Source organism: Phyllostomus hastatus, unplaced genomic scaffold (assembly GCF_019186645.2).
Source record: "Phyllostomus hastatus isolate PE091 unplaced genomic scaffold, TTU_PhHast_1.1 phas_scaffold_216, whole genome shotgun sequence".
Taxonomy (NCBI): domain Eukaryota; kingdom Metazoa; phylum Chordata; class Mammalia; order Chiroptera; family Phyllostomidae; genus Phyllostomus; species Phyllostomus hastatus.
In genome coordinates this window covers 16,430,591-16,448,641 of record NW_025334018.1, presented here as the reverse complement: position 1 = coordinate 16,448,641, position 18,051 = coordinate 16,430,591, and the positions used below count along the sequence as shown (strand labels likewise).

General features: G+C 60.1%; 2 protein-coding genes across 4 annotated transcripts in view; one reads left to right on the top strand and one right to left on the bottom strand.

The window, feature by feature from the left end:
* CELSR2 (cadherin EGF LAG seven-pass G-type receptor 2) overlaps nt 1–11,721 on the top strand; it is a 24,271-nt gene extending 12,550 nt beyond the window's left edge. The window contains exons 8-34 of one of the 3 annotated variants that reach the window (XM_045861715.1): nt 139–264; nt 614–780; nt 1,077–1,364; nt 1,451–1,625; nt 1,776–1,917; nt 2,092–2,212; nt 2,619–2,802; nt 3,011–3,112; nt 3,755–3,849; nt 4,108–4,317; nt 4,688–4,871; nt 4,967–5,095; nt 5,182–5,362; nt 5,505–5,672; nt 5,752–5,878; nt 6,010–6,210; nt 6,497–6,671; nt 6,966–7,078; nt 7,210–7,289; nt 7,383–7,509; nt 7,618–7,740; nt 8,317–8,444; nt 8,656–8,744; nt 8,850–9,038; nt 9,178–9,348; nt 9,454–9,688; nt 10,139–11,721. In XM_045861715.1, the coding sequence (XP_045717671.1) occupies nt 139–264; nt 614–780; nt 1,077–1,364; nt 1,451–1,625; nt 1,776–1,917; nt 2,092–2,212; nt 2,619–2,802; nt 3,011–3,112; nt 3,755–3,849; nt 4,108–4,317; nt 4,688–4,871; nt 4,967–5,095; nt 5,182–5,362; nt 5,505–5,672; nt 5,752–5,878; nt 6,010–6,210; nt 6,497–6,671; nt 6,966–7,078; nt 7,210–7,289; nt 7,383–7,509; nt 7,618–7,740; nt 8,317–8,444; nt 8,656–8,744; nt 8,850–9,038; nt 9,178–9,348; nt 9,454–9,688; nt 10,139–10,157 (4,049 nt within the window). In that variant the 3' untranslated portion in view covers nt 10,158–11,721. Of the gene's footprint in view, nt 1–138; nt 265–613; nt 781–1,076; nt 1,365–1,450; nt 1,626–1,775; nt 1,918–2,091; nt 2,213–2,618; nt 2,803–3,010; nt 3,113–3,754; nt 3,850–4,107; nt 4,318–4,687; nt 4,872–4,966; nt 5,096–5,181; nt 5,363–5,504; nt 5,673–5,751; nt 5,879–6,009; nt 6,211–6,496; nt 6,672–6,965; nt 7,079–7,209; nt 7,290–7,382; nt 7,510–7,617; nt 7,741–8,316; nt 8,445–8,655; nt 8,745–8,849; nt 9,039–9,177; nt 9,349–9,453; nt 9,689–9,993 lie in introns of all 3 variants that reach the window. The other 2 variants (XM_045861714.1, XM_045861713.1) reach the window with 2 other exon arrangements.
* Nucleotides 10,997–18,051, bottom strand: PSRC1 (proline and serine rich coiled-coil 1). Its single transcript, XM_045861716.1, is given in 10 exon segments — nt 10,997–11,035; nt 11,038–11,143; nt 15,224–15,311; nt 15,645–15,893; nt 15,980–16,045; nt 16,164–16,212; nt 16,569–17,010; nt 17,430–17,487; nt 17,579–17,631; nt 17,989–18,051. Coding segments are annotated over 9 exon segments (1,116 nt in total). The 5' UTR covers nt 17,598–17,631; nt 17,989–18,051.

Genomic DNA, 18,051 nt, shown 5'->3' with positions numbered 1-18,051 from the left:
TGCGGTGGGGCAAGTCCAGGAGCCCCACACACGGAGGAGGGGCTGTCGCTGGTCTGGGGACACCCGCATGCGGGGCCTCAAAGCCCCTCTAGCCCCTGCCCCAGGACCCCCGCCTGAGCCCCCTTCTTCCCACCCTAGGCTGCCCTGCCAAGAAGAACGTGTGTGACAGCAACACTTGCCACAACGGGGGCACCTGTGTGAACCAGTGGGACTCATTCAGCTGCGAGTGCCCTCTGGGCTTCGGGGGCAAGAGCTGCGCCCAGGGTAGGCAGGGAGGCCGAGGCCCGGGAGCCGTCTGCCGTTCTGGGAACCCTGGCAGGGGCAGGCGCTGGGCAGTGCCCAGCCGAGCTGGGCTGTGGGTGGGAAGGCGTGTCTGGGCAGAGACCCGAGAGGGTAGCACAGGAGACAAAGGGCCCAGTGACAGGCAGGCCTAGGCACAGCGTGGGGCGGGCCCGGGGCAGGTAAATGCTCCGGAGGGCGGGGCCGCCCAGGGAGTGGGCACTGGGAGAGGCAGCGCCCTGCCTCCCATGGACCCGTCCCCGCCCCCGAGCATCATATCTCCCGAGGCACTCGGCTGCTCCGCCCCTCAGCCTGCCTTTATCTACCTCCCCAGAAATGGCCAACCCGCAGCGTTTCCTGGGCAGCAGCCTGGTGGCCTGGCAGGGCCTCTCGCTGCCCATCTCCCAGCCCTGGCACCTCAGCCTCATGTTCCGCACGCGCCAGGCCGACGGTGTCCTGCTGCAGGCTGTCACCAGGGGGCGAAGTACCATCACCCTGCAGGTGATGCACAAGGGGCCCACCTGCCCCTGGCCAGGGCTGCCTCAGCCTCCAGGGGGCTGGCTGGTCAGAGAGGGTGGGCTGGGTCTTGTCTTTCCTGGGAATGAAAAAGCGGTTTGACTGGTTTGGTGGGTCACTGCTGCCACCTATGGGGCCCAAATGAAATAACACCTTGTTCTCTCTGGTCTTAAAGGGGTAGCAGGATGGTTGGTTCTCTGGAGGGGAAGGGGAACGGTGGGCTGGAAGAAGAGCCAGTTAAGGTGGTCTGATGGTCCCCCTTTCCTCCCTCCCGGTGCCAGCTGCGGGGGGGCCACGTGGTGCTGAGTGTGGAGGGCACGGGGCTCCAGGCCTCGTCCCTCCGCCTGGAGCCAGGCCGGGCCAACGACGGGGACTGGCACCACGCGGAGCTGGCACTCGGAGCCAGTGGGGGCCCTGGCCACGCCATCCTGTCCTTCGACTACGGGCAGCAGCAGGCAGAGGGCAACCTGGGCCCCCGGCTCCACGGGCTGCACCTGAGCAACATCACCGTGGGCGGTGTGCCTGGCCCAGCCAGCGGTGTGGCCCGCGGCTTCCGGGGCTGTTTGCAGGTGAGCCTCCTCCCCGGCCTCCCCGGCCCCGCCACCACCCGGAGGCCTGCACCACGGAGGGCCAACGCTACCCCTGTCCTTTCCAGGGAGTGCGGGTGAGCGAGACACCCAAGGGGGTTAGCAGTCTGGATCCCAGCCGTGGGGAAAGCATCAACGTGGAGCCGGGCTGCAGCCTGCCAGATCCCTGTGACTCGAACCCGTGTCCTGCCAACAGCTATTGCAGCGACGACTGGGACAGCTATTCCTGCAGCTGTGACCCGGGTGAGCCAGGGATCCGGGAAGACGGGGCAGGCGAGCAGGTGCCACGGCCAGCTGGCATGGTGCTCACCGTGGAGGGAATGGGGTGAATGCGGTTTGAACAACGTGTTGGGCGAGGTGGGAACTGAGCTGCTCCTGCCTTTCTGGTCCCAGGTTACTATGGGGACAACTGTACTAACGTGTGTGACCTGAACCCGTGTGAGCACCAGTCCACGTGTATCCGAAAGCCCAGTGCTCCCCACGGCTACACCTGCGAGTGTCCCCAGAATTACCTTGGGCCATACTGTGAGACCAGGTAAGTGGACCAGCCCACAGCAGCAGGCCTCGGTGGCTACTGCTCATCTCTGGTTTGTCCCTCAGAACACTGAGAACCTGGCTGAGGGGCAGCCAGGGTCAGAAGGGCCACACAAGGCCACACGCGGCAAGGATGGCAGAGGGAGCTCATGCCTGCCTGGGTCCCTCTCTGCAGGATTGACCAGCCTTGTCCCCGAGGCTGGTGGGGACACCCCACGTGTGGCCCATGCAACTGTGATGTCAGCAAAGGCTTCGACCCGGACTGCAACAAGACAAGCGGCGAGTGCCACTGCAAGGTGACAATTTGACCCAGGCCTTGACCTCTGTTCTGTACTTCCCGGGCCCTTGAAGGCAGCAGTGGGGAAAGACTTCCTGTGGAGGCCGAGAGCGGTGCTCCTTTGCTGTAACAGGGCAGGCAGGTGGCTCTTTGTCCTCACGTGTCTGGGAGGTCGGGGGACTCAGGACCGATACTTAGCCAGCGAGCTCTGGGCCCGCTGGACCGGTTGTGTGCTGCCTGTTCTGGCTGGCTGGTGTCTCGCTGACGGACTAAACCCCCAATTATGGCCAGTTGTTAAATATTTTGAATGCTACTCTTGAGGGGAAACCTGAGTGCAGGGAGCCTCTTTCCAGAGGGACCACAGCTGAAAGGATCCATGAGCGTTCAGGAAAGGGAGCCTGAGCCGGTGACCCCTGCCCCCACAGGAGAACCACTACCGGCCCCCTGGCAGCCCCATCTGCCTCCTATGCGACTGCTACCCCACGGGCTCCTTGTCCCGAGTCTGCGACCCCGAGGATGGCCAGTGTCCGTGCAAGCCGGGCGTCATTGGGCGCCAGTGTGACCGCTGTGACAACCCTTTCGCTGAGGTCACCACCAATGGCTGTGAAGGTGGGGCTCCCACAACGGGACCCTGGGGCCCGCCCCAGGGCATGACAGGTCCTGGTGTCCCAGGGAGGTCAGGAGCAGGCCCTGGTGGCAGACCTGAGGATGCTGCGGGAGGGAGGGCTGGGCAGCCTGGGCAGCTCTGTGACCCCTGCCCAGCTCCCCGCTGCCCGGGGAGACCTGCTTCTGGGTGACCGTGTGTGCCTCCCCGCAGTGAATTACGACAGCTGCCCGCGAGCCATCGAGGCTGGGATCTGGTGGCCCCGTACCCGCTTCGGGCTGCCTGCCGCTGCCCCGTGTCCCAGAGGCTCCTTTGGTAGGTGCTGGGGGCCTGGACTGCAATATGGAGGACCTGGTCTCTCATCGGTGGGGTAAGGGGGGGAAGGCCCTGGCTGCGGATCCTGGGACCCCCTCTCTGGCCTCCAGGTCCTGGAGATTCCATGTCCATTCTCCCCCGGATCACAGTTCTCCTGCTCCCAAGGGTGTCCAGATGAAGGGCGCCTACATCTTGGGCTCTTAACAAAAGTACTGAGAAACCTGCTGTGTGCCCAGCACAGGGCTGGGTGCTGGCAGTTCAAAGAAGGATCCCACAGGGCGCTCAGCCCGGTCCTGGGGTTGTGCACTAGACAGATAGCCCGGGGAGGAGGTGGTGTTGGGTCCTGTGCCAGGAGACCCGGGCCTTGGGTTGGTGATGAGCAGAGTCCTCAAGCAGAGAGTGACTGAGAGCAGAGGTGGTGGCTGGAGAGGGGCAGCGGTGTTGTGAGGGGGCCCAGGAGGCCAGGCACCTGTGCTCCTGAAGCCCTTGTCGGGCTGACCTGGCAGAGCCTGCTGTAGTGTTTGCATGCCTGTCTTCCCGTTTCCACCTGCTGGTTTCCCTGTCTTCCGTCTCCAGCCCATGGGGTCTCAGTGGCCTCCTGTGGTCCCTTCGTGAGGCAGCCTCTTGACTTTCTTCCCCCAGGGACGGCTGTGCGCCACTGTGACGAGCACAGGGGGTGGCTCCCCCCAAACCTCTTCAACTGCACATCGGTCACCTTCTCGGAGCTGAAGGGCTTTGTAAGGGAACCTCCTCGTCCCCCTCTCCTCCCTCCCCTGCCCCCTGCCCAGTCTCACTTGGCCCACCCAGCTTTGAGAAAGGGATTCTGGAATTCCAGCTCCTGAACTGTGCCCCTTCCCATGCGCCCCTTGGAGAGGCCGCTTCCCCTCTTTGCCGAGGGCCCTGTACTCCAGAGTTCCAGTTCTGCCCTCCTGGTACCTCGCTGTCACCCTCCTGTGCTGACCCCCTGCCCCCCCTTCCGTCTGGCTGCATCCCAGGCTGAGCGACTGCAGCGGAATGAGTCGGGCCTGGACTCGGGACGCTCCCAGCGGCTGGCCCTGCTCCTGCGCAATGCCACACAGCACACGGCCGGCTACTTCGGCAGCGACGTCAAGGTGGCCTACCAGCTGGCCACGCGGCTGCTGGCCCACGAGAGCGCCCAGCGGGGCTTCGGGCTGTCGGCCACCCAGGACGTGCACTTCACCGAGGTGGGGTTCGGAGCGGGTGGGCTGGCTGACAGTTGCGGGGGGGTGGGGGTGGGGGAGCGGGTCTCAGTAAGTGAGTCTGCTCCTGGCAACCCGGGGACAGAGTCGGGAGCACTACCACCCCCGTCCTCGGGCAGCTCCCAGCTGAGCCATGGCCCGGCACCGAGGTAACGTACCTCTTTTCCCAATGCTTTCAGAGCAAGGTGCCCATAAAAAATACAGTGTTTGTCTTGGGGCTCCGTCTGCTCAGGGAGGGGAGGGAGCAGTGTCTCGTACAATGAACTGGTCCAGGCACAGCCCCCAGAGCCCGGGGTGGGGATGAGAGGTGTGTGCTGCCGGCACAGCCCACTGTGACCGTGTCCCCCCCACCCAGAACCTGCTGCGGGTGGGCAGTGCCCTGCTGGACGCGGCCAACAAGCGGCACTGGGAGCTGATTCAGCAGACGGAGGGCGGCACGGCCTGGCTGCTTCAGCACTACGAGGCCTACGCCAGCGCCCTGGCCCAGAACATGCGGCACACCTACCTAAGCCCCTTCACCATCGTCACTCCCAACATCGGTGAGGCTGCTGCCCGAGGCCCGAGGGGTCTGTGGAGGGAGCCCCTGGCAACGGTGGCCATGCTGGGGCCCCCTGACCTGCGACCCCCTCCCTAGTCATCTCCGTAGTTCGCTTGGACAAGGGGAGCTTCGCTGGGGCCAAGCTGCCCCGCTACGAGGCGCTGAGGGGGGAGCGGCCCTCAGATCTTGAGACGACGGTCATTCTGCCTGAGTCGGTCTTCAGAGGTCAGTCGGGGCCTCTGGGCCAGGGCAGGGGCCAGGCCGGGGTGTTTGTGCAGGGCCCAGCTGAGTGGATCGTGTTCCTCTCCCAGAAACAGCCCCCATGGTCAGACCCGCAGGCCCCGGGGAGGCGCAGGAGCCAGAGGAACTGGCGCGGCGACAGCGGCGGCACCCGGAGCTGAGCCAGGGTGAGGCCGTGGCCAGCGTCATTATATACCGCACCCTGGCGGGGCTGCTGCCCCATAACTACGACCCCGACAAACGCAGCCTGAGGTGAGAGGCCGGAGAGAGGGGTGGAAGGGGCAGGGTGGCGGTGCGGGTCGCCGGCTGCATGCCCAGACGTGGCACAGAACCCAGGGTGGGGAGCGTGTCCTGGTCACATGACGACGACTGTGTCCCCGCTGGCCCCCATCAGGGTTCCCAAACGCCCGGTCATCAACACGCCCGTGGTGAGCATCAGTGTCCATGACGACGAGGAGCTTCTGCCTCGAGCCCTGGACAAGCCGGTCACCGTGCAGTTCCGGCTGCTGGAGACGGAGGAGCGGACCAAGCCCATCTGTGTCTTCTGGAACCACTCGATCCTGTGAGCCTGCACTGCCCTAGCTCCTGAGGCTTGGGGCCCAGAAGGCCTCCTGGCTCCTGACGCGGCCTCCCTCCTGCAGGGTCAGTGGCACAGGTGGCTGGTCAGCCCGAGGCTGCGAAGTTGTCTTCCGCAACGAGAGCCACGTCAGCTGCCAGTGCAACCACATGACGAGCTTCGCCGTGCTCATGGACGTGTCCCGGCGGGAGGTTGGACCCACGGGGAGCCCGCAGAGCGGGGGGGGGCAGGGGGGGAGGGCGGCAGGAGCCCAGGGCACCGGGCTGGGTGCTCGGGCTCCGCTCCTCCTAATTCCCCTGGCCCCTTGCCACCCACCCTGCAGAATGGGGAGATCCTGCCACTGAAGACACTGACCTATGTGGCCCTAGGGGTCACCTTGGCTGCCCTGCTACTCACCTTCCTCTTCCTCACTGTCCTGCGTGCCCTTCGCTCCAACCAGCACGGCATCCGGCGGAACCTGACTGCCGCCCTGGGCCTAGCTCAGCTGGTCTTCCTCCTGGGAATCAACCAGGCTGACCTCCCTGTAAGCTGTCCCCCGTCCCCCCAACCCCCAGTGCTCTAGGGGGCCCTGAGGAGTCCTGCCCACCCCCACTCTGAACCCTGCTCCTGCAGCAGCAGCTGACAGAGCCCATCCCAGGGCCTGGCCCACGGTTTCCTTTTCTCTAGCTCCCCTTACTTCCCTAGCAACCTAGAAGTGCCTTCCTCCGGCCCCGACTTCCCCTGAAGCACCTCCCAACACCCGGGCCCTGGGCCTCTGCCCGACGAGAGCGCTGGGTGTGCCCAGCCGCTGACCCGGCCTGGGCTCTCAGTTCGCTTGCACAGTCATCGCCATCCTGCTGCACTTCCTGTTCCTCTGCACCTTCTCCTGGGCTCTGCTGGAGGCCCTGCACCTGTACCGGGCTCTCACCGAGGTGCGCGATGTCAATGCCGGCCCCATGCGCTTCTACTACATGCTGGGCTGGGGCGTGCCCGCCTTCATCACAGGTACCCCACCCCTGTTCCAGGCTTGGTCATTCCATGTTCTCCCCACCCGTACCCCAGGCCCAGAGGCCCTCCATCCCAATGCCCCAGGTTAGGTTCTCCATGGGTGTCCCCCTGATTGAACCCAGCTTCTGGAACCCCCACCCAGTGGCTGGGTCCCCCGTCCTGGGAGAGGACGGCAGGGACAGATGGTGGGCAGTTCCCGTCTGCTTCTGTGCTTGGCTCCGTGCGCCCACCTGACCACCTGATTCCGGGTGTTGACCACCCCTTCCCCTGCTGCTGTTGCCGTGCTCCCAGGTCTAGCCGTGGGCTTGGACCCCGAGGGCTACGGGAACCCCGACTTCTGCTGGCTCTCCATCTACGACACCCTCATCTGGAGTTTCGCCGGCCCTGTGGCCTTCGCTGTCTCGGTAAGTGCTAGAAAGCGGGCTGGGCTGACTGGGTCCTCAGGATCTGGAAGAGCTGAGGCTGCCAGGGCCCGGTGTGGGGAAAGCCGTGTGTCCCCTGACGATGCCCCTCACACTTCCCCCTCCCCTGCTAGATGAGCGTCTTCCTGTACATCCTGGCGGCCCGGGCCTCCTGTGCTGCCCACCGGCAGGGCTTCGAGAAGAAAGGCCCTGTGTGAGTGTGGGGTGTGGCTGCCCCAGTGGAGGGTGGGCAGCAGTGTGGAAGGCCTCAGGGCCCCACTCACTCACAGCCCGCCCCTCTCCCCAGCTCGGGCCTGAGGCCCTCCTTCGCTGTCCTCCTGCTGCTGAGTGCCTCGTGGCTGCTGGCACTGCTCTCCGTCAATAGTGACAGCCTCCTCTTCCACTACCTCTTTGCTGCCTGCAATTGCATCCAGGTACCCGGCCCAGCCCAGGCCTGCGGGAGCCCCAGGGAGGCAGGAGGGGAAGGGTGGCTGCGGGTGCCCGGAATAAGCACTGAGGCAGTTCCGCCTCCCGCCTGCCAGGGCCCCCTCATCTTCCTCTCCTACGTGGTGCTTAGCAAGGAGGTCCGGAAAGTGCTCAAGTTTGCGTGCAGCCGTAAGCCCAGTCCCGACCCTGCTCTGACCACCAAGTCCACTCTGACCTCGGTGAGGGGCCGGGGCTTAGGGAGGTGGAGGGGTCTCGGGGGATCCGGGGAGAGGCAAGAGGCCCAAGGAGCCTGTTCTCTGTGCTGTGGTCCCACTTTTCCTCCATCCCCCCATCCTTCCCTTCGTGTGGCCTGTCAAGAAGGGGGCCTGAAAGGTGGGGAGGAGACTTTTGATGTGGGAGGGATGGGCATGGAACTTGGAAGAACAAGGTGACGAAGTGGCCAAGACAGGTAATCAGGTCACAAATGCCCAACACCTGAGAATCCCCTGGGACTCTCGGTGCATTTTCTGTGTCTCCCAGGATGCTGTCAGGAGACAGTCCCTGGTGCCATCTTTTGCCAGCAAGCCCTTTCACAGCCGAGTCCAGGGAACTTGAAGCGGATAGGACCGGCACTGCCACCGCAGGGCCGCGAGCACTGGGCCCTGCGGTGGGGGACGGCAGAGCCGTGGGGCCTCTCTCAGACCTGGGTGTGTGGGAGGTAGAATGTAGGGCAGGCTCCCTCGGCCCTGCTGCTTCTAGCCTGGGAGCACCCCATCTTGCTCCTCTGCTTACTGACCTCTCCGCTCCCTGCTTAGTCCTACAACTGCCCCAGCCCGTATGCGGACGGGCGGCTGTACCAGCCCTATGGAGACTCAGCTGGCTCTCTGCACAGTGCCAGCCGCTCGGGCAAGAGTCAGCCCAGCTACATCCCCTTCTTGCTGAGGTGAGCCCTGGTAATGGGTTGTGGGGAGGGGAGAAGAGCACTGTGCCTGCCGGATCCTGGCCAGCCAGCTGCGGGGAGTGCACACCGTGGCTGACACCGGTGGCAGCTTGAATTAGAAGCAGGGACACGGGGCAGGAACTGGAAAACCCAGGAGAACGGGACACTGGGCTCGGGGCCAGGCTGCCCCTCCATCATGGTCTTGTGTCCATAGGGAGGAGTCCACACTGAACCCTGGTCAAGGGCCCCCTGGCCTGGGGGACCCCAGCAGCCTATTCCTGGAAGGTCAAGACCAGCAGCATGGTGAGGACGGATGCCCCCTGACGGCCATTCAGGCGGGGGTGCAGCTGCCTGGGTTCTGCTGGGCAGAGGCGGGCGGGCAGCTGTGATCTTTCTTCCCTCTCCCAGAACCTGACACGGACTCTGACAGCGACCTGTCCCTGGAAGACGACCAGAGTGGCTCCTATGCCTCTACCCACTCGTCAGACAGCGAGGAGGAGGAGGAGGAGGAGGCAGTTGCCTTCCCCGGAGAGCCGGGCTGGGACAGCCTGCTGGGGCCCGGGGCCGAGAGGCTGCCCCTACACAGCACCCCCAAGGGTGGGCCAGCGCCAGGGCCACGGTCTTTGGGGGCAACGGGAGGACAGAGGGCCTGGGGTTCCTGGGAGGCAGCATTAGGGTGGTGGCTCCCTTATCTGTCTGCCTTCTCTGGGCCTCATCTACTCCCTTCCTCCGCCAGATGGGGGCCCGGGGCCCGTGAAGATCCCCTGGTCGGGAGACTTCGGGACCACAGCGAAGGAGAGTGGTGGCAATGGAGCCTCTGAGGAGCGGCCTCGGGAGAACGGTGACGCCCTGCCTTGGGAGGGGTCCCTGGGCCCCCTTCCAGGGCTTTCTGCGCAACCTCACAAAGGTGAGTGGGCAGCCTCACGCCTCAAGTGTGGCCGGTGGGGTTCTCCAGGGCAGCCCTGCCCTCCCACCTCCTGCTTCTCACGGCCCCCGCCCTGCTGGCCCACAGGCATCCTCAAGAAGAAGTGTCTGCCCACCATCAGTGAGAAGAGCAGCCTCCTGCGGCTACCCCTGGAGCAGGGCACGGGGTCTTCTCGGGGCTCCTCAGCCAGCGAGGGCAGCCGGGGCGGGCTTCCTCCCCGCCCCCCACCCCGACAGAGTCTCCAGGAGCAGCTGAACGGGGTCATGCCCATCGCCATGAGCATCAAGGCAGGCACAGTGGACGAGGACTCGTCAGGCTCCGAGTGAGTGTGGCCGGGTAGGCGGGACAGGGTGCAGAGGCCCCGGCTGGGCTCAGAGCTGCCTGCAGGCCTTCCCAGCCTGCTCTCCCTGGCAGACAACCGTGGCCCAGCTCCGTTACTGCCACATGCCCACAAATCACGGTGCCCTGTGGGCTCGGCCCAGCCTGGCCTCAGGCAAAGCAAGGGAGGGCGGGGAGCTGGGGCTGCTTTTCTGTTTCCTTCTTCTGGTGAAAGCTTCTCACTGTCCCCTTTGCTCCGACTAATCCTCTGCCTGCCTTTTCTGTCACTGTCCTTTCTTGCCTCTCCAGATTTCTCTTCTTTAACTTCCTGCATTAACCCTGGGCCGGTGGTCCCCACACTCTGAGGCTCCCTGGCCTTCCCCAGCGGCACTCATGCCCCCACTCCTGTCTTCTGCTTTATCCTGACCCCGCTCCCCACGCCTGTCCGCAGCAGCGACGAAACGTCCATCTGAGGAGCCTGGGCCTTGCCGGGCGGGGCGCCCGCCCCACCCAAGGCCATCTAGTGCCAACTCCCTCCCCTGTCATCCCCCTCACTGCACTTTGGACCCCTGGGGCCAACATCTCCAAGACAAAGTTTTTCAGAAAAGAGGAAAAAAAAAGAATTTAAAAAAGGATCTTCACTCTTCATGACTTCAGGGATTAATTTTTTTTATATGCTGGAAACTGACTCCCCACTCCCTTCCCAAAGAGGATAGGACCTCCCAGGATGCTCCCCAGCCTCTCCTCAGTTTCCCATCTGCTGTGCCTCTGGGAGGAGAGCGACTCTTGGGGGGCCTGCCCCTCATTTGCCATCACCAAAAGGAAAGGACAAAGCCACATGCACCCAGGGCACCGAGCCCTGCAGGCTGCCCCCAGGCAGGCCTCAGTGCGGCGAGGGCGGCCGGGCGGGGGGCGCTCCTCACCCTGCCGGCGCCGCCCCTCCCAGGAACTGAAGAAGCCTTGTCCGGAGAGGGGGCAGAAGGACTCAGCGCCCCCGGACCCCCAAATGCTGCATGAACACATTTTGAGGGGAACCCGTGCCCCCAGGTGGTGGCCGGGCCACCCTAGCCCCTCTCCTTTTCCTGGACTCTGGCCACGTGCGAAGTCCAGGCGTTTGCTCAGTTTGCTGACCCAAAAGTGCTTCATTTCCCTGCCCGCCCCACTCGTGGGGAAGGCCAGTCACGTTCAGTTGCGCTTCTTTGCTGTCGTGTGGGTGGGGCTCGGGGGAGGAGTAAATGGAGTGCCGGCTCAGTCGCTCCCAGCACTGGTCTCCAGTCTGGGTTCTGGGGTCCACTCACCTGCCCCCCCAAGATCAGACAGACCACCCCACTTCGTCTGACCTGCTGTGGCCTCTGAGACATGTTCTATTTTTAACCCCTTCTGGGAATTGGCTCTCTTCTTCAAAGGACCAGGTCCTGTTCCTCTTTCTTCCCGCACCCCACCCCCTCGCCCCAGCTCCCTTCGAAGAGAGAGTTAATATATATTTTTTATTTATTTGCTTTTTTGTGTTGGGATGGGTTCGTAGCCAGTCCCAGGGGGTCTGATGTGGCTGTAACAGGTTGGGTGTGCACCCAGCAGTCCTGGCATGGGGCCCGAGGCCCTTCCCCTCGCTCCAGGCTGTCACCTCCCTGCCTCTCCTCTCTCCTCCTCCGTTCTGCCAACTGCTGTTCATTTGAGCCCCCGTTTACGCTAAGCATGTTTCCCAGACTTGTCACGGGCTTCCCTGTGGAGCAGGGGGATACAAAGACTGCTCCTGCTTCTCCTTCGTACGACTGGTCCCTGGCTTCCCTGTCATGGATTCTCCCCCCTGACCTCTCTCCTCCGCAATTCCTGCAAAGGGTTAAAAATTTAACTGGTTTTTACTACTGATGACTTGACTTAAAGAGTACAAAGATGCTGGATTCTAACTTGATACTAACCATCAGATTGTACAGTTTGATTGTCACTGTAAATATTGTAGGGTTTTGTGCTTGGTTGTTTTTTGTTTTTGTTTTTTCATTTCCCCATACTACTGAATAAACTAGTTCTGTGCGGGTCGAGCATTGCCATCATTGCTTCTGCGTGGTCCGTCCAGAGGGTGGGAGGCCTGGCCTCTGGAAAAGTAGCAGGCGGGACCAGGTCAGAGGCCTTGGATGCCAAGTGGCCGGTGTGAGCCAGTCTCTCTACCGGCACCCCAGTCGTGCTCCCTGAACAGCCTCATCAGCACAGAGCCCATGTCCTGGCATTTCCAAGGAAGATGTGGCAGGAAGGTACCATTTTCATGAGAAGGGACTTGTGTAGCTGGAGAGGAGACTGCACGGGGCAGGCAGGTTTCCAGTCCAACCCCTTAGCGTTTGCATCCTGCAGGCAGAATTCAGGGACAGGGAGGGCTGAGCTGAGAGGCTGGCGGGAATTTCAAGGTGCTCAGTGATGGGGTACCTCCTAACTCTATGTCTCTGGGCTATTCTGTGTGTGTGCTTTCCCAGTGGATATGAAGCAGCTACCCCTACTCCAAGCCAACTATGTACTCTGCTCATTACTTCTTATTGTAAGAACACAAACCCAGGAACTGGATCGAGTGACTTCATCTCTCTGGGCCTTAGTTTCTCTGCCTGCAAAATGAGGATAATAATAGCATCCGCCTAATTGAGCCTTTATGAGAATTAAATGAGTTAACACATGTAAAGTGCTTAGAACAGTTCACAGTGCATAACAACTAAGAGGCCAATAAACACTGGCTTCCCTCGATGTGGCTGCTGGGTGGGGGCAGGGGTAGATGCATAAAGACGAAAATAGAAAGCCAGACCAAAGGGAAGGGAGTCAACAGGTGGCTGAACAAAACTGCTGTGGCAGACAGACCTCCTCCCTAGCTGGCACCACCTACTTAAGGCACATCGCTCAAGCAGGTTTGGAGTGGGTGGGGTTGGTACAAAATTCAGGACTGACCCCCCCGCCCCTCAGGGCCAAAGGAACATGTCTTGTACTCTCTGGCCACCAGGTGGCAACAACGCTTGGGTCTGCAGCTCTGTGGATTCTAAGGATCTACCAGGGCCTGGCCCACACCCAGGCCACACCTGCCCTCTGTGGGACCCACCTAAGTGTGTGCCTAGGCTTGCCAACCTTCCAGTGCTTCCGTCGGAGTGGGTAGTCACCAAAAGGCCCTGCTTACTAGACAGCAGTGCAAGACTTAGCTGGGAAACACGCCTGAGGTGTTCTTGCCTCTGCCAAATTTCTCCCAGCTCACACACTCAGTGTCTCCACACTTCGTCCCCCAACTCAACTTGTGGAATCCCAGATCTGCAAGAGTTGCTGCAAGAGGCTGAGGGAAAGGTGAATGTCTAGGCAGCTGTCACTACAGTAGAGGTGAGTGTGTGAAATGAACCTGGAGATCACCCATGTAAAGGAGAAGCTCTGGCCACTGTGGTTCAGTGGATTGAGTGACAGCCTGCAAATCAAAGGGTCACCAGTTTGAATCCCAGTCAGGGCACATGCCTGGGTTACAAGCCAGGTTCCCAGCGGAGGGCGCGTGAGAGGCAACTACATATTGATGTTTCTCTTCTTTTCTCCCTCCCTTCCCCTCTCTCTATAAATTTAAAAATAAAAAATAACAATAAGAAGAAAGCAGTGGAGGGCCCTGGCCTGGGAACAGAGGGGCACTTTGGTACCTATGCAGGATGCTTAGGGACACTGAAGCCTGGGTGGGGTGGGCACCGGCTGGCATGTACTCCCTCTGCCCAGTGGCCTGCTGGTTTCCTGAAGTCATGGCCTGGACTTCAAAGACAGACATTCTTTCAATGCTCAGAAGGAATTGAGTTGGTCCTGGCTGCAAAGTCAAAGGCTCTGAGAAGAGAGAGACCCTTAGTTCCATCTGTTACAAATGGGTCTTTGTCGTTCATTGAACACCCATCTTGCCCTCAATTATTTTTCCAGTAAATGAATGAAATTCTCTTGCCACATACAAATCACAACACTATGCATTGCAGGGGATTATAAAGCCTGGAGTCTAGCAGAGGTCAGAGGAGAACACCAACAATTCTGCTGAAATAAGGTAGACCATGAGGAACTGTCCCAGTATCTCCTGCCTGTGGTGGTCAGGGAGGCTGAATACCAGGGTGCCCACCGAAGGGCTCCTCAGCCCGTAACCACAGCACTCAAGATGCTCAAGAGTTCCTAACCACAAGATGCTCAAGAGTTCCTAGGAGCCTCGGCTCTCTGGTCATGAAAGGACACCCAAGTTTAGGATATAAATAATTTATATCGAGACCCTGGCTTGACAGCCTCACATCCTGTGAATTAAGCTATGCTGCTTCTTCTTTTTCTTTTAAAGACTTTATGTATTTACTTTTGGAAAGATGGGAAGGGAGAAAGAGAAACATCAGTGTGTAGTTGCCTCTTGCTTGCCCCCTCCTGGGGACCTGGCCTGCAACCCAGGCAAGTGCCCTGACTGGGGATCCAACCGGCAACCTTTTGGTTCTCAGGCCAGCATTCAATCCACTGAGCCACACCAGCCAGGGCTAAGCTACCCTTCTTGATCTGGACCTTTTAATGACATAAGAACCCTGAGAAAAAGCAACCTGTTCCCATCTAACACCAACAAGAGGGCAGTCACAGCCTGATTATCTGGAGTCTCAAGGCCCGAGGGCCTGTTCAGGCCCCTCTGCCTGGAAAAGCCCGTCCTGGCTCCCTCACTGGACTTACACAGGCGTTTACGCTACATTTGTTAGAAACTGCAGCAGGACTTACTCTCACATATACAGAGAATATAAAAATACACTCATTTTATTTTAGCAAAATGCAGGCCAAAGGAAGATGCTTATCATCAGCTGGCCTGTTCAGAGTCACAGAATTCACAGGAAAGAAGTTCCAGGGGCCAGGAGCCTGCCTCTGAGTCCGGCAGGGGGCGTGGTTCCAGAGGACTGCTCCTCGGAGGGCAGAGAGGGCAGCCAGGGAAGCTACAGAGGCCGTGCACAGGAAAAAACTGCCCTGTGAACCACTGCCTGGGAAGAAGGTCCACCTCTGTGGGCTGCACACAACAGCTGGTGGGGGGGGGGGCCCGGATGAGGACACCTGTTTGTTAATTTCACTGCTGAGGGGTGACCTCTTTTCCCTAATCTTTCCATCCAAAGAGTTTGAATCTCCTCTAGCTCAACCCTAACCCACCCCATCTTCCTGGGGCACCAGCCCTGGTGCATGTCCTCCTCTTGCCCCTGGGCGAGAATCTACAGGAGTCAGGAACTGCCTCCCACGAGAGGGCTTGGGAGGCCAGAGGAGAGGTGCGTCCCAGGCAGGGACTGTAGTGGTTTGCTGCTGAATTCTTCTTGCTTGCTGTTCTGATCACTTTTACCTAAAGAGACAGAAGGAGGAACTGCTTTATCACCCTTCTTCCTCAAGCCCATATCACCCAGCTGAGTTCAAGTTCCTCAGGAAGAAATGGGACACCCCAAAACCTCTAGGCTTCCCTCCTCTTCCCCATCTTGCCACACAGGACTCAGGGCTGATGTGTCTAACAGCTCAGACGCCCAGAGAAGGGAGAGAGAGACAGCATTTCCACCAGCCTTACCTGCTAGGTCCTGGGGCTGCCACTTTTCTGGGGGGCTGCAGATTGCTGCGCGTGGCACCAGGGAGATGTGGTCGCTGGGAAACAGGAACTTGGTGGGGATTAACAAAATAAATGAGTTAGCAGAAAGTTCACGTGACCTTCTTACAAAGATAAAATACTGGATGGAGGCAGGGTGAGTTTGGGATTAGTGCCCTTCCTCTCAGTGAGATAAAGAACACAAGATATTTTTGAAAAGCAAGGCTCAAACCCTTGGCCCGGGTCCACAGTCACTCTATAACTCAGTCTCGCCACCTTCGAACAGAGTTATAATGAAGGCAAAGAAAGTGCTTGTTGCTACCAGCTCGGGGAGGGTGCGGTCAAGCTGGGCAAGGGTGGGTATTCTTGCTCCTGACCTCTCACCCTTATGTCTATTCTTCCTTACCTCTGTGCCCTGCAGCACTTGGTCTGGGAAGTCCTTTCCGAGCTGACACTGAATCTGGAGCTAGGGCACCTTTGCTGGGTGGTACACTCCGGCTGGTGAGTGGCACTCGGCTGGCTGGCTTGGGAATGGCCGAGGGAACAGGCAGTCGACTGGAAGGTTTAGCGGCCACTCCCTGTGGCCGGGACAGGCGCTGAGAGTTGCTGGTAGAAGGCTGTGGGGCCAAGACTGGTCTGATGGGGACAGGCGGGCCTGGTGCAGAGAGAAGAATTTTAGGGTAAGCTTCACACTCCCCCTCCTCCCACTCACCCACAGCTTTGCTGCCCGGGTCCTCTCACTTGCTGCTGCTCTCCCACCAGGCCCAGCTTTTTCCCTGGTTGGAGGAGTTGATCGGGTTGGAGGGGTTGATCGGGTAGGAGGGGTTGATCGGATTGGAGGGGTTGATCGGATTGGAGGGGTTGTTCGGAGTTGATCGAGTAGGAGGAGTTGATCGAGTAGGAGGAGTTGATCGGGCAAGAAGAGAAGATGCTGGGCTTATGGATGTGGGGAACAGATGGCAAGTGGGCGACTCCTGAAACACAAAGAGAGAGAAAAAAAAATGGGACTAGAATGGAAAAAGAATTTGTTCCGCTGGCTGATTATGGGATAGAGGTGGAGAGCTGCCTAGATCCCAGTAAGGAAGGGCAGAAGTTAGTTGCTAACATCATCATCATCATCATCATCATATCAGCCACTGAGGGCTTATTATAGCCGACCTAGAGCTCTGCACAGACGCAGTGGTAAGTGCATGGCTTCTGGTACTGCCTTTTGAATTCCACCAGTGCTACCAGGCAGAATTTCACTATCTCCATCTTACCAACGAGGAATCCACTCTCTGCCTAGACTGTGTCTGGGGCCACACACCCAGCCCAGACCCTCTAAACTCACCCTCTTTGCGCTGGAGGGCCTCTTTCCAGATGTGGCCCGAAGAGCCTTGACCGACCCCTTCTTATCGCTGCTCCGGAGTCGGGGTGTGTGGCTGCTTGGAGAGGGGGTACTCCGAGCCAAAGAGCTCACAGTGGGCAGCAGGTCTCGGACAGGACTGTCCTTCAGCACAAAGGTCTCCCGCCGAGGGCTGGGCTTCATTCTGCGAGGCCCTGGGCCCTCGCCGGCCCTCTCCCGATCCTGCAGGGCACACTGCTCCAGCTGCGCAGCCAGCCTGTTGGCCTCATGGAGGATCTCCTCCAGCTTCTCTGGGCTCAGGTGCCCCAAGCTGAACCTCACACCCTGAGGGGTGGGGGCCAATGCATTGGGGTCACTTCGGTGGGAGAGGCCTCGTCGGAGGGGTTTCTCCGGAATCACCAACACCGCGATGTCTTCCTCCTCACGACTGAGACAGAAAACAAACCAAGCACCGTGTCCACACAGAAGAGGGCAGGAGACCGTGTGAGGGAGACTGGGGCACGACCCCAAACCCCGATGCTGGCGCTGGCCTCTAGGGAATGATATACCTGCCTCTTAGAGGCCTAATAGGACTTTAGCATTTACTGACACTGGAAATCATGTCGGATGAAGATGCAGTAAATCCACTTAGACTCCTTAACACCCTGCAATCCCATTCCAGCTTCTCTCTTCTTCCCTTCCCCAGGAGTGGCATTATAGGGCCCAAGTAAACCAACTACAGCAGTCCTGGTGCACCCAACCTGGCCAAATGACCAACCCGCACCCCAGAGGCCAAACATCTAACAGTAAGGGGTTAGAGACAGGGGCATCATTGGAGGGACGTGAGTAGGATGAAGGGGCTGGTACCTGTCCGATGGTGAGAGCCCTCCAAAGTCCAAGGTCTCATCCACTATAAACTTTACATCTGTAGGGGAGGAAAGAATGAATGCCAGTTGTGGGTGCCTAACATGGCTCTCAATCGCGGGGTCTCAATCTTCCCTCCAGGATATCCTTACCTTCCTGCAAATCTCCCATGTTCCAGCCAGTAGGAGCAGCAGTCAGCTTAGACCTGAAGGGGAGAGAAAACAAACCTTTCCCCAGGTCTTCATCATGCCCAAGGCTCCCAGGGAGAGTCAGGGTGCAAGCCAGGGGTCGAGGGTCATCATGGAGTAAAGCAAGCTTCCCAGGAGTAGCACCTGCTCTGGTTTGCTACCCTTACCTCCGGGGAAGGTGCAGAGAGCTCCCCCTGAAACCCAGTCTCCTTTCGCTGATTGCCCTCCTGCCCCTCTGCGACCCGGCCTCTCCACACTGGGGGCGCTCCACGCGCCTTAGCTTCTGCCCTGCCACCTTCCTCCTGGTTCTGCCTCTCCCCAAGCTACCTTTCCACTCCCCAGGGCAGCACAGCCACACCACACCCCCAGCCTACCCTGAGTTTCCACTTTCCGCCCCGCCGCACCTCCCACGGATTTAGCTCTTCTCCCACAGCTTA